Source organism: Sceloporus undulatus, unplaced genomic scaffold (assembly GCF_019175285.1).
Source record: "Sceloporus undulatus isolate JIND9_A2432 ecotype Alabama unplaced genomic scaffold, SceUnd_v1.1 scaffold_18, whole genome shotgun sequence".
Lineage (NCBI taxonomy): Eukaryota > Metazoa > Chordata > Lepidosauria > Squamata > Phrynosomatidae > Sceloporus > Sceloporus undulatus.
Window position 1 is genome coordinate 1,145,632 of NW_024802940.1, and position 15,135 is coordinate 1,160,766.

The 15,135-nt window shown below is 39.3% G+C and overlaps 1 protein-coding gene across 1 annotated transcript in view; it reads right to left on the reverse strand.

The window, feature by feature from the left end:
- Positions 1-15,135, reverse strand: part of LOC121917442 (zinc finger protein 521-like) — a 371,849-nt gene that overhangs the window by 185,545 nt on the left and 171,169 nt on the right. The window contains 1 exon segment of the mRNA XM_042443417.1: positions 2,347-2,431. Within this exon segment, the coding sequence (XP_042299351.1) occupies positions 2,347-2,431 (85 nt within the window).

Sequence of the window (15,135 nt, forward strand, 5' to 3'; positions counted from 1 at the left end):
AAAATAAGTAAATAACAATTATAATTGTCCGCTGCATAGTTAGTCATACACAATATACAAACTGAAACAAATGGAAGTTAAATGAGACTTGGGGGCAAAACAGACACACTCTGAAGGAGCAGCTTCTGGCTGCCCCTTTGAGCGACTGATTGGGGCTGCGGCAACCACACTCCATGGCCCTGATCTGGCATTTTCGTGGAACGAAAAGAAGTGGCAGAAAACTGCTCCTGTTTTGCACCAGGACAAAGGTGCCTTTGCTGCCCCGGCAGTGATTTTTTCCGGCTTTCTGCAACACAATGTGTGTAAACACTATGCCACAGAATTGCTGTGAAGCTGCTGTACGTGCAGTCAGCCGTACGGTTTCCCGGCGGTATGGGGACGTGCTGCTGTCTGAATGCTACGCTCCCACACTACCGAGAAGCTGACTCTTTTTGCCAGTCTGTACTGGCCCTGTAAGAATATAAAAATCCCACTGATTTAAACAGAGCTATGCCAAGTATTAATAAATCTGAAGCAAATTTTTACATTTAGATTTATGCCACGTGCATCAAAATTCCTTGGTTCCTTGTTAGTCACTTTTCACCAGCAGAATACTTTAGTTCACAAAGCAATATTGATACATAAATATGCCTCATTCTAAGTTCTACTTTGGCGATAATGTCACTCAGAATGTAAAGTGCAACTTGTATTCAATGATAGTTTTTTGTGTGAAAAGAATTCAACTTGCATTCACTGACAGCATGATCCTAAGCATACTTACGCAGAAATAAATCTGATAGACTTGAAAGGGATTTATGCCCCTTAACACATGAAATCCTACAAATATTTTCTTGGAACTAAGCCCTATTTGACTCAGTAGTGATTACTTCTGAGTAGACAGGCATATGATTCTACTTTAAGTCTTTTGGAGTTCAGTCTGTTTTACTTAGAAGAATGAGCTGTTAACTGGAGAGGACATATACTGAGTTAACATGCCAATTTCTATAGTCAAATAAATTTACATGAAAATAAATAAAATCGGGTAGTAACACCGAGCATGAAGTGATACAGTGGTACCCCGGGATACGAATGCGCTGCCTTACGAAATTTCCGGGTTACGAAAAAAATCCATAGAAAAAAACTGTTCCGGGTTACGAAGGTTATTTCGGGTTACGAAAAATTTTTTGGTGCTTTTCGGCGCTTTTTCGCACGAAATCGCGGCTTTCGCTATTAGCGCCTATGGCTTTTTCGGCTTACGAAGGATTTCGGGTTACGAACGCGGCGGTGGAACGAATTAAATTCGTAACCCGGGGTACCACTGTACTTGTAGAAGAGATCCAAGGATGTTTTAAAAATAAATAAATAAACAAACAAACAAACGGGTTTGCAGATGTAGAGTTTTATGCTGAACTGAATCTTCTGGGGAAAGTTTCAATGTGCTGTTTTGCTTTCAACATTAAAACAAATAGTGTAAAAGGAGTACAAGACAATGATGCTAATTCCTGCTTAAGAGATTTTAAAGAAAAACACACAGAGGAAAAAAAGGCAATATTATTTTATTAGCAGGCATAAGATGTGCTTGATAAATTTAATTGGCTTGCAGAATCCTTACTATTATTACTAAGTGGTAACCAAATTATAAACAGTACAGATAACCCTAAGGGAGCTAGCAAATAATGGCAAAATATGACAATCAAAGACAATGCTTAGTGCTTCTTATGACATTTGCTAACTTCAGATGCCTCATATAAACATTATAAACAGTGAGTGCAGATTCTTAATCCTACCAAGAACAGGTTTTAGCTTTGTCTCAATTAAATATTATTTCATTCTATAGATAGAATGTCTGGATTGTTTTCAGGCTGTTTAAACACAACATCTATCTCTATTTTATGGCCACTGGAATTATTTATGTTTCTTATTGACAAAACTTGCCAATTCTTGTAGTGGTACCAAGGTGTTCGAGCAGTACTCAGTAGTGTCATTATCATAATAACTTCTGAAATTAAAACCTGTCTAAAACTCTGTGGAAAGCTAACAACCAGTTCATTAACCATTCCTGTTAGTTTGTTTTCAATAATGCAAAAATGATTAGAAGTTTAATTTGTTAATCACCTGTGTTTTGACTGGCAGTAGTATATGATTCTCTGCAGAAGTCTAAACTAGCCCTTGCAGAAAATAAAGTATGCTAATGTTTTATTAGGCCTAATAATGATTTTTTTAAAAAATAAATCTATCACACCTGGGTAAATCACTGACGCTTGTACAATTAATTTCTCCTTAACTCTGTTTAATTTTACAGGCAGTGATGAATACAGCTAGGAGAACAGTCTGTCTATCATCAACAAGATTTAGTACTTCACTCACCAATCATGTGGTTTGCAACATGAACCTGGATATCCCATTCATTGTAGAAAACCATCTGGCACTTGATGCACTGATAAGTCTTCTTCTAGAGGAAACAATGGTGGAAAGTCTTAATTAAGCAAATAGAACAAACATTTTTCTTCTCAGAACACTCAAATGGAAAACAACAACAACAACAGTAAACTAAAAACATAGACATTTTAAATATGTTTAATACTACTACAGAATAATACATCCCTTCAGTCTCTTTCCTGTTACTCCTGCATTGCAGTGTTTAACTGTCCACAAGACAAAAGCCTGATACATTCTGGTCTGGGTCTGGGTCTTCTACTACTACTACTACTACTACTACTACTACTACTACTATATGATGACATACCAAAAGATGCCAGTCTATTCAAAATCTAAACGAAACTTCTGGGCAATAGTGTCACTAGGGCTAATGCCATCCCAATGAAGTAACTCATGCTGTCACCCTCAGGCTGCCTAGCACCCCCACCAGCCTGGCCAATGGTCCCCCAGGAGCAGATCAGACTGCTGTAGAAGTGAAAGGCTCTGGTGTACTTGCCGCCACCAGCTGGTGGACAGGGGCACCTGACAGTCCATGTTCAGGTTGTCCTGGTCTACTTGTCTTGTTCCCAAGTCCTGAAGGGATGCATGCACCATTAATAAATGGGAAAGACCTCCAGGAGTTTGCCGTGGTGTGGCCACTGTCCTGACCAGCCTCCTTGATGCCTTCATAATAATAATAATAATAATAATAATAATATTTATTTGTATACCGCCCTCTGGCAAACCAATCCGGGTGGTTAACAACAGTAAAATATAAAATATGACAATTAAAAACACTTTATCCCTCCCCCCCTTAAGACAGTATTAAATAGTATAACATATTAAAAATACAATATCAAGGATAAAAACAGCAATTAAAACTAAAAACCCTGATATCCCTCTGTTGATTCAGGTAGATAAGACTGGGTCTTTTCCAGGACCTTCAGTCTCTTAAGAGAGTCCCAGTTTATTTGCAGAGAGGTGAGGCTGTACATTCAACACCAGAATGCAAACACCCCTCTGAAGTGCAGTTTGCACCAAATGCATCCCCCTAGGAATGCCCCTGTCACTGTAATGGATCATCTGGAGTCATAGAGTCAGGTGCTATCAGTATGCTGATGATTTCTCCATGCCTTCAAAAATAGCCCCAGCTAAAGACAGTGTGTCTCCTGTGAATGAATGCCAGGAGGAGGTAATGGGCCAGAGGAGGAAAAACAATTTGAATCTGAATTCAGATAAGACAGAAGTACTTACAGTCAAAGTTCCTAAATTGGGTTTGGAGGACCTAAAGATGGTAGTGCACATGCTGGTAATCTCAAGGGTGGACTTTTGTAATGTGCTATACATTGGGCTACTTCTGTACCAAATTTGGGGTATAAATAAATAAATTGTAAAATTTTAATTATAGATTGTTTTAATATGTATGGGTTGTGTTTATTCTTTTAAAATGATGTGGTTTTTTTTAAAAAAAATTGATGTTTTGTATTTGTTGGTCTGTTGCTGTTCCCCACCTAATTCCTTGGGGAGAAGCAGGTAAGAAATTATTGTTGTTGTTATTTGATTAAATGTTTTATTAGAAGCAATTGTATTATTAGTGGCAGCATCCTGACTGAACTGCTGGTAGCCTCAAGGTTGGGCTTTTGCAATGTGCTTTACATTGGGCTATCTATGTACCAAGTTCATAAACTTCAATTAGTGCAAAACATGGCAGCCAGATGGGTTACTGGTACATCCAGGATTTTAATATCACACCAGTATTAAAATCACTCTATTGGCTGCCAATTAGTTTCTGGGCAAGTATTAGTATCTTTAAAGCCCTACTGGGTTTGGGCCCCAGATTATCTATGGGATCGCCTGTTCCTGTATAATCTGCCTCATACACTCTGATCCTCTGTGGGACATTTACTCCAGTCAGCCAGGACTAGGTTGGCAGTTGTCACCCAGCGGACTTTTACTTCAGCTGCATCTAGACTATGAAATGACCTGCCGGAAGAGATTTAACAGCTGAATATACCGTCCAAATTTAAAACAGCATTAAAGACCTGTCTTTTGGGGCAGGCCTATCCAGATGACTTTTTAATTGTGAATTTTAAATTATGAATTTTAAAATATGGATTGGTGGTTTTAAATATGTATTTCTCTAGTTGTTCTTTTAAATTGATGTTGTTTGTTTTTAACCCATGTTGTAGGTGGTATATTAATCTGTTGTTGTTCCCTTCCTTGATCCATGGGTAGAGATGGGTTATAATATATAACCCTTCCCATATTATTATAATACAATACAATACAATACAATACAATATCATTAATATAAAAATTTAAAACAGTTGTTTATCTTTAATCAATGCAGAGTCCTTCAAGTCATTCACATAGAACCAGTCATGGTTTTGTTTCTGAAATTGTTCCTAGTCTTGGTAATTTTTGATAAAACATTTCTTTGGTACTTATTGAAACATATTATATACATTTAACCATGCCCAAATTGCAGACCAGTGTCTAAAAATGTAATGCTTGAAAGAGGTGATATTTCAGTGATATATAGTACTATCATCATAATCCTTGAGGATTACAAATATTTTCAGAGTTAACTCAGTGCTTTCATTCAATGTCTAAATCATATCCTTGCTTCCATCATCTACAAGTAATGGCTGTTTAAAGGCCTCACTACATAAACCTAGGATGAGAATCATACACCTCTCCAGAAGTTGTTGAACTTCAGGCAGTTCGCAACATTCCTCAGTATACTGGATAGGACTGATGTCAATTGAACAACATCTGGATGTCTGCACAATTCCCATCCTTGACATAATCATTTCTCACACTGTCTGTTGAGCTTCATAAAATCTACTAAAGAATAGATTCATCAATTTTCATTTACCAAAGTAGAGTGGACCCTTGTTATACGCTGGGGTTGGGTTCCAAGATCCCCTGTGGATAACAAAATCCGTGGGTGTTCAAGTTCCATTAAATATAATAACATAGCAAAATGGTGTCCCTTATAAAAATTTGAAAATCAAGGTTTGCTATTTGAAATTTATACATTTTTGAACATTTTCAAACCATGGATGCTTGAATCCGTGTATAAATAATCTGTGTATAAGAAGGGCCGACTGAATATTTATTTATTATTTATATCTGCCTATATGTTTTAAGAAGTTACCTGTTCTCATAAATTCTATAACATCAGTGTGTGTGTGTGTGTGTGTGTGTGTGTGTAATTTGTGAAGACTTGAGTCAAACTGAAGTACCTGTTTGCTGAAGACAGCCGTTATTGTTGAAATTCTCCCTGTGCAGCAGGTCTCACTCATAAATACAGACATGTATAGGACTGTACTGTAGTTGTTGTTTTTCTCCTTCTTAATGGTGCTTTTAATATAGACTTATGCTGTCTCAAGCCCAAAGGAAAGTTTTTGAAATACCAACAAGAGATGAACTAAAGTGTTAGTACTGTTTCTGCAGACTAATTTCTACAAATGTTTCCATTTACAAAAATGGAAACATCAACATTCTCAATGGTTCACACCACATGTTAATTTTCAGTGCAAACAACAGTTTTCTTTTCAGTACTTTTTAAACAATCCGAAGGCTTTTCATGGTTTAAACTGATATCTAATTAAATACCATTCTGACTAAGCCCTTCCTACCATTCTTTTTATGAACATCTGCCTTCAGAGTTGTAGTTGCGACATTCCCTCCCCATGTTTCAGCCTGAAGGTAGAGCGTTTGAATCTCTCTTCAGAAAATGGTAAAACCATTACCAACTGGGATGGGGGAATGGATGATGCTTACCATGGGAAGATGGAAGTTGGTGAATTTGTCCTCAGCTCTGGTAAATTTGGCCAGGTTTCTCTATAGAACACCAGCCTCAATTGTTAGGCGAAATTATGATATTGTTCTGGGATACGTGCTTCTATGTCCTGGAGCAGGTGCCCTACTCATCTGTTTTTCATGTCTGATTTTGAGGCAGGAAGGCCTGGGAATAATGTAATTGAACTAGAGTTCCACAGTGTCCCATTCTGAACTAGTCAGTACAATCTCAGCCACTGTACTGAACTCAGTCATACAGGTCATTCTGGAGAACTTCAACATCTACACAGAGACCACCTTGTTTTGAATGGCTCAGGACATCATGGTCAAAGAACTGCTATGGGGCTGCAAATCCAACCCCTAGTCATACATGGCCTTATGTTTTGTTCTAGATAGCATGTGGATGTTTTTGTCATGAACAGATAATTGCTGGTGTGAATTTTACTTACCTCTACAGTGGTGGATCTGAAGATGGACCTGAACTGTTTCCTAACTGCCCTGAAAGTCTTCTCTACTGCCTCAATTGGTGATTTATTAAAATCCTGGTCAAGCTCTAGAATAGGCAATAGCAATAGCAAGTATATTTCTATATCGCTTATCGGTGAACTAGCACCCCCTAAGTGCTAGTTTACTGAACTAAACTGCCTTTAAAAAAAAGACTTCAGCTGCCAGCAGAAAGAGAGCACCATGGCTACTCCCAGACTGTAGAAGCCCCTTCCATAGGAGGTCAGGTTGGCCTCATTGGTGCTCTCTTTCCACTGGTAGCTGAAGGCATTTTTTAAGGCAGGCTGTTGATGGATGAATTTTACTTATATAATGTGGTGTGTTGTTTTAATGCTTTAATGGTTTTTGCTTTTTAAAATGGTTTTAACTTTGCTATTTTTAACTTATGTTTTAATATTAGTATTTAATTATTTTTAACCTTTGTAATTAATATTTTATTTTTTTCTTTTTAAATTATTGTAAAGTGCCTTGACTTCCATCTTGGGAGAAAGGTGGGATATAAATCCCATATAAATGATTAAATAAATAAATAATATTAGTCAGGCAGTTCTCACAAATACTGCTGAGCATGTTCTTCCTGTTGATAGAGCCAGATGGGCTCCTTAATATTGTAGACAACTCAAGGTGATGAAGCAGCAGGAACAGTGACTAGAGTGACAGTGGAAGAAGAATTTGGGATAAAACCACCTGAACACAAACTAGAGCTTATAAGAAGCCTTGTAACTTTGTAATGATGGTGGCATAGAAATTATGTTGTTCTACTTCCTTTGCACCTGTGCAGTGATGTCCAGCAGAGCGATGTATTTGAGTTGAGAAGGGGGATTCACTTGTCTGGTATGGCAAATTTGCTCTGAAAATAAGTTACAACAACTTGTCGTTCGTATTCCCACCACATGTATTTCAAAACAGCAGTTCCTAATGAAGCATTTTATCTTAATTTTGTCATTGATATATCTAGTTATGGATAGGATGTGGACATATTCTTGGTAATGTAAGATCAAACATGTACATGTGAACCTTGCCTTTTTGAACTGATTAACTAAGCCAAAAGAAATTTGATCTGAAGTACCATTAGTAAATAATTCATGGGACCATATTACACTTTCTGGGCAACACCTGCACAAGTATTGCTAGTTTTACCCTAGGCACAATTCACAATTCAAATCTCTAAATGGTTTGGGCCAAGGATATCATTTCTACTATTGTGCCCATTTGCTAAGATCAGGCCCATCTCTTCATCCCACCTAAGTTGAAGGCACAGCTGACCATGACAAGAAAGAGAGACTTTTGTGACTGGCCAACACTATATAACACTTTACCATCAAGAGGCATGGGTAGTTCTCCCTGGTTGTCTTTTGCTGATTGGGGAAGACATTTTTATTCTGGCAGGTGTTTCCTTTACTAAGTACCTGATGTTTTATTTAAAGACTGTTGTTTTTCTCTGTGACCTCTGCCTCTGTTACATTTTGACTGAATGCATTGTTTTATGAAACTGAGACGTTAAATGGTTATTAGCTGCCTTGTATAGTGCCTAGGCACTAGAAGAAGAGGATAGAAATACCTGGAATAAATAAATAAATGAATCTCATTACAGTCAAGTGATACAAGTAAGTTATGAGTGATTTAAACCTCACTGCTCTCACTGGTTATAACTTTGTTGGACTAGTGACTTGGAATGAGTAACAATGACTGGGCAACACATCTCATTTAACTTTTAACTTTCACTTAACTTTATCTTTAATTTTAACTAGCTTAATTGTATAACCAAAATCTCACAGTTATTCAATTTTTAAATGTGATATGAAAGGCAGAAAATGTTTTTAAAAAGAAATTAGGAATATGCAGGAACAAAATGCTCTAAAACATGTCATCCTCACTAGGACAATGTAGATACTATAAATCAAATCTACAACAACAATCAGTGCCTAGGATTTACTATGCTAGGCACCTTAACAGATGTTGTTGATGGTGACATGCTGAACAACATATATTGCATAAATAACAATCAGTCCCCCTTTTAAAAAAATATTATTTCCCTTTAGAACTGGTTAGAAAATATTTCTTGTTCCCTGATGGCCAGAATTATATATGGTTTATTAGCATACTCCTAATATTATTCCTGATATGTGACTTTATTGAAAAACAAAGAAACATAAACATAATAGCTGGTCTTTTCTCTCATTAGAACTGTACAACATAGTACATGTCGAGAACTGTCAACAAAAATTATGATGGATGAACACAATGACACAACATACAAGGATTTTTCTTCTTTATTTGAAGCTTAATGATAAAGGGGAGGAAATCACTTGACAAAAACAACAAAAACACTGCAACACTTACTAGCCTCTTCAGAATGATCTGACACATTTGCAGATCAACACAGACACTACTTTTATCACAAAACAAGCAACTGTTTTTGTTACTGTTTCTAGATCAAACACTGATTCTTTTTAAACTCCAAAGAGCTTCTAAAATGTTACTATCAACCTTTATTAAGTCAGCAATATACTTAAGTAGACTGGTGTCAATGAACCCAGATTTTAAAGTGATCAAAAACACTGTCACATTCACAGCCTGCTGAAACAAACACAAGCAAAAAGAAAAGGATTAACTTTTTTTTCTGAAATAATCAGTAAAACCTTCCCTAACTTGACTGCCTGTCAGATCAGCCTTGTAGATCAAGCGGATGGTTCCTGCTAGTACTTCTGCTTTCTAATCATGACTACCACCTTCTTTTGTGCACTTGCAGTGTCTAAGGCAAAGTAAGACACGATTCTTCATGCCAATGCCTTTACAATCTAAAGAGGGAAGAACCAGATATATTGGCAAGACTTTGGCCCTGTACAGACCGGCACTTTGTGCTGGCCTGTGGGTCGAGTCAGAGTGCAGCGTCCTGTCACTGGATGCCCTGACTGCCCCCAGGGTGTCATGATGCCACACACCATTCCAAACAGCGTGCAACATCAAGGCATATCTCTGGTGCTGAATCCAGATGATACAGCACCGAAGGGGTACCATACAGCTGTGCTTCCATGGCTATGGCACCCTTTGGAGGGCATAAAAACAAGCTGCTTTCTGCCGCTCTTTTTGGCACCCTCCAGAGGATGGATCAGGAACACAGCAACCTCATACCGTGGCCCTGATCTGGCCTCTGGAGGATGCCAAAAGGGCCCAATCCGGCCAGGAAATCTAATCTTTTTACTAATCTCTTACTAATAACTTGACTGAGTTAAATTTTTATTGCTCAATGAGTTTTGACAGCCTTTTTTGATTTTATTGCAAAAGCCTTGCTTGTAAGAAGAATGATGGGGGGGGATCTATTGGGTGGAAAAACAGGTAGGTACTTCAAAAAAGGTGTGTTGATTTAGTGGGCAATTTAGTGGCACCATGGCACGAGATTGGCAGGGAAGTGCAAGGATGGTAAAGAGGAAACTGAGTTTGTGATGGTATATGGGCAAAATCGTTTGAGGAGAATTTAACAAAAATAAGAACTGTGAAGAAAGGGGTGAAGGAAGATCATTAACATTTCAAACAGCTTACTTCAAAAACAGCAATGGTATGGGAGCTGGGAGCTTTTTAGTGCTGATTGCTTGCTACCTGTCAAGGACAGTGGTTGTTGTTTCCTCAAATGGAAACAAGTGGTGAAATCCCTGGCCCTATATAATTTGCAGAAAGGTGGGGTTCAGAGCAAAGCTCTGCAGCAGCATCTCCATGTGGTGTGGATGGAGAGAATCAGATAGAAGCAATTCAAGCAGGGAAACAAATTAATTTGTAAAAATTGGGTTTTGTGCTCCTGACAATATGGGCTTGATTCTAGAACAAGTTTATTTCTTTAAAAAAAAGATGAGAAAAAGAGGAAAAAATAGAACATTTAGAGAAAGACTACTGATACCTTTCAGTCTATAAATTTATATTAAAAGTATATTACCAGTGACATCACTAGGTGGTGGTGGTGGTGCAGTGCTGCGGCCTTCGCTGGGTGACACCTGAGAAGGGGGGGTGTTGGGCCCTCCCCTCCCTGTACTGCCCCATGCACCATTCTCACACACTCCCCGTGCCTGGGTGCTACTTCTCTGCATGCTGTCCCATCCTTTTCCTCATCAAGAAACGGATGGTGTGGCACAGGGAGAGGGAACACACACTGTTCCTGGAAGCTCCACCCTCAGAAGCCCCACCCCCTGCACCAGGTGACACCAGGTGTGGGAACACCACTGCATATTATGGAGCCATGTACCTGAATGTTTCATCTGGGACCAAGGATGTATGAAGAGCCATCTAGCTGCAGGGACTGTCAACTGGTCCCAGAGCCATTTGCACCATGACTGCAGGATTCATAGCCACCTGGAAAGAGCCCTGGTGGCACAGTGGTTAAATGCCTGTACTGCAGTCACTCACTCAAAACCATAATGTTGCGAGTTCAATACCAGAAAAAGGGCTCAAGCTTGACTCAGACTTGCATCCTTCCGAGGTCGCTAAAATGAGTACCCAGATTGTTGGGGGCAATTAGCTTATAGTTGTAAACCACTTAGACCAGGGGTAGGTAACCAGCGGCCTGCGGGCCAGATGCGGCCCGGCAAGGCCTTGGGACCGGCCCCAGCCCAGTCCTGCCGCCAATTGCCGCCGGGGCCTTTGGCCTCTCGCGCGCAGGGGCAAGGAGGGCAATTGTCTATAGAAGCCTCAGAAACATGCATTTATATTAACATGTTTAAAAAAATCAGCAATTTTTTTCGCGTGTCCTCCACTTTTTTTAAAAAAAGTGTCCACCATTTGAAAATTTTGTCCTTCATTTGTGCCAGTTTATTTATTTATTTAAATTTTTTAAAAAATATTTAATTATTTATTTTTTGGCTTCGGCCCCCCAGTTGTCTGAGGGACAGCAACCCGGCCCCCGGCTCAAAAAGGTTGCCTACCCCTGACTTAGACACTGTTAGTTCAGTATGAAGCGGTATATAAATGAAGCTGTTTGTTTGTATGTTCTGCTTTTCATCATCAATTTTTGTAATCACTTTCAGCATTACATAAACTCTGTCAGTCCAAAGGGCCATCACACCTCAGGGACTGTGTCAATGTGAGGCTGCCTCTGTCAGTTTCTATGATACATTGTGTGATCATGTAAAATATCACATAGCACTGGGCAGATTAGGGAGAAGCGTCTCCTTTGTACTGGCCTTCTGGATTCTGGTGCAGTAGGAAAAAAGCTTTAAAAAAAACCCTGGAGAGAGGTGTGGGTTGACCAAAGTGAATGGCCCCTGTCTTTTTGGCATTCTTTTTCAGAGAATAAGAGGCAGGATTAGCAGAACTGTCACCTGCTGTGGGAGTGTCAATTTGCTTCTAATATGCTCTGCTTGTATATTTATAAATAAACAAATATTGCAAAGACATCATAAATCTCCAGTGTTCTCATCCAAAGGAATGAAGCCCTGTAGCACTGCCCCTGGCTGGAACATCTCACTCTTCAGGGAAGTGGGAAGCATGTAACAGCATGATATCTTTGTTTATGCTCATAAACAAGTATTACCAATTATACAGTTCTCAATCCTTCACTGAAAATATATTGTACTGGTATACAGTGTTGCCTTTACCTTTATGCTTTGGAAAGGAATTGTTATTCCATAAATACTATGACTACCTCTTCCATTGCAAAATTAATTGTAATCAGGTGCAGTTGGCTGTGGCTCTGACCTGTTATAGCTCATTGTGTTTAATCACTGACTTCAGTGATACATAGAGCAACCATAAAAATTTGTTGGAGATTTAGGGCTGAAATAGATGGCCAGAAGGGGTGGCTTGGGGCTGTGGCAACTGCACTCCTTGTCCCCAATCCACTTTGAAGCTGCCTGAAAATGGAGCAGCAAAGAGCTGCTCTTTTTTTTGGGAGGCAAAAAGCTAGCTTTGCAGCCACAGTGTGACTGAAAGCCAGCTTCATGATGCTCCAGCGGTATGCAGCATGTACCACTGTGCCACCAGAGCGTCATGAAGCCATCCGCATGTAAACATCTGTGTGGCTTCCAGGTGGCTTAGGAGTATGCAGCATGTAAATACAACACTTCTAAGCCACCCAGAAGGTGGTGCAAAAGGGCCATCTGCTTTGGCCCTTAGAAAGGTTACTTTTTACCTTTATTAGACAATCATGTAAAAGTTTTGTTTTTATTTTGTCTTTTAAATCAAGGTTGCAATCCTATAGAGTTAGACCCTAAAACAGCTTGAGTCAGAGCTGCCACCTCTAGAGGGGAAGATCCAATCTACACTGTAGAAATAATACAGTTTGACATCACTTTAACTAACATGGCTCCATCCTACAGAATACTGGGAATTGTAGTTTTGTGATGCACAAGCACTCTTTAGCAGAGAAGGCTAAAAACCTTGTTAAGCTATGAATTCTAGGATCCCATAGAATGAAACTACAGCACTTAAAGGGACGTCAAACTGCATTTTATGGAACAATCTTCCGGAAGAGATCCGTCTTATTACCACCTTAAATGTCTTCAAGAAAGCACTTAAGATGAATCTCTTCTGTACATCAAAACACATAAATATATTTTAAATAACAGCTCTTTCTGTTACCCTCCCATTGTTGTAACACCCCCCCCCCCAAAAAAAAATCCCCCTCAATACACAGAACCACACCATATTCTGAAAGCACAGGCCCTAGGCCATAGCCTTGTTAATCTGATGGATACTCCTACTCCAGTAAATATAGCCTTGATTTTAACTGTCCATAAAACCATTTTTTTTAAAAAAACAAGCCAGAAATTCTTAATTGTTCCACAGTCAATCTGTAGATCACCAAAATAGATGAATCGTGGTTTGCTAAATACAGTTTGAGGAGTTTTACTTTAGAACAGGGATGTTAAAGGATGGCTCTCCAAGGCTGTTTCTGAAGCCTTTTATCCTTTCACTCTCCTCAGAGTATACTATCTGGAGCAAAAAGAGGGGTGTTTGCCATGAAGTCCACTCTGCACTGTTAAAGAAATCAATTTTTTCAAGACTAGAAGTGGACTTCCAACCACTTCCAGGTGTATGTGTGTGTGTGTGGGGGGGGGGGGGAGTTTTGGCAGTCCGTGTGGCCCATGGAAGGTCCTGGGACAGAAAATTGGTTTCCAGCCAAACCATGTTTGCCTCCTCCCTGCTCTAGAACAGTGCTACTCAAAAGAGTTGGTCTTTCAAACAGTGCTGAACCATTGCGTCTCATCTCTGGAGAGTGTTCAGGAAATAAATAAATACTGGCACAGTCCAAATGGGCCAAATGCACCATGTTGGCGGCAAGCGCACGGTCCCTAAGCCTAATACAGCATGACACCATCACAATGTCGGTGCCCCATGTATATGGCATTGTGACATGATGGACGCATAGTGTCTGCACGTCATGCTGCACTGCGCCAGTTACGTCTCGAGTGTGCCATTGGCACACTCAGGTATAATTGGCAAGGCACAAAAAGAACCCACTTTTCATGGGTTCTTTTTTCTCCGCAGGGAAACCACGTGGTTGGGTGACTGCGGCTTCCCTGCAGGGGGAAAAAAAGGCGCCAGCAGGCTTCCCTTTTTGGGAGGTCTATACCGGACCATTTGTACCCAATGGGAACAAATACAGGGCTGGTTCCAAGCATGTTTGAAAAAATAATTTGCTGGGCCTTCATGTCACATAATCAGAAAAACATTGCTCTAGAAGAAATACATAGGATTGCAAAGACAATGTGAGAAAATAAAACAGCTCCCAGAATTAATGTTTTGCACATTTACTCACCAAGTGGTTATTCTTCAAGACATTTCTCAAATCTTCATCTTTTGAAAATTCTTGCTTTCTGGATCTAATGATAGGTCCAATACACACTGCAGAAATAATCCAGTTTGAGACCACTTTAATTGCCTTGGCTCCATGCTAGGGAATCCTGGGAATTGTAGTTTATTGTGGCACCAGAGCTTTCTGACAGAGAAGGCTGAATGTCTCACAAAACTACATTTCACAGAATTTCTTAGCACTGAGCCAGGGCAGTTAAAGTGGTCTCAAACTGAATTATTTCTGCAGTGTATTCTGGACCATAGTGATGTAAATTCTGCACTAAATTTTTTCTTGAGAGGAGTGAGTAATTTTAGTAGTTTTCTTCACACAGCAACAAAATATTTGAAAACTACTTTTCAAAGCCTATTCACAATTCAGAATGAATTCTTCAAAAAAATGTTTTTCACATATGATTGTTTTGTGCCAAAAACAGTATTTTCTGCACAGGAAACAGCATTTCGGTACAGGAAATGATATTTCTATGCAGAAAATATTGTTTCCCATGCAGAAAATAAAGGATTCTGTTGAGGAAAAAAGTCAATGCAAATCACCCATATGCGAATTTTGCACAGAATAAGCCCTCACTTGCAATACTTTCTGTTCCTAAAATAGCCTTTTCTACACAAAACAACCACATGTGAATT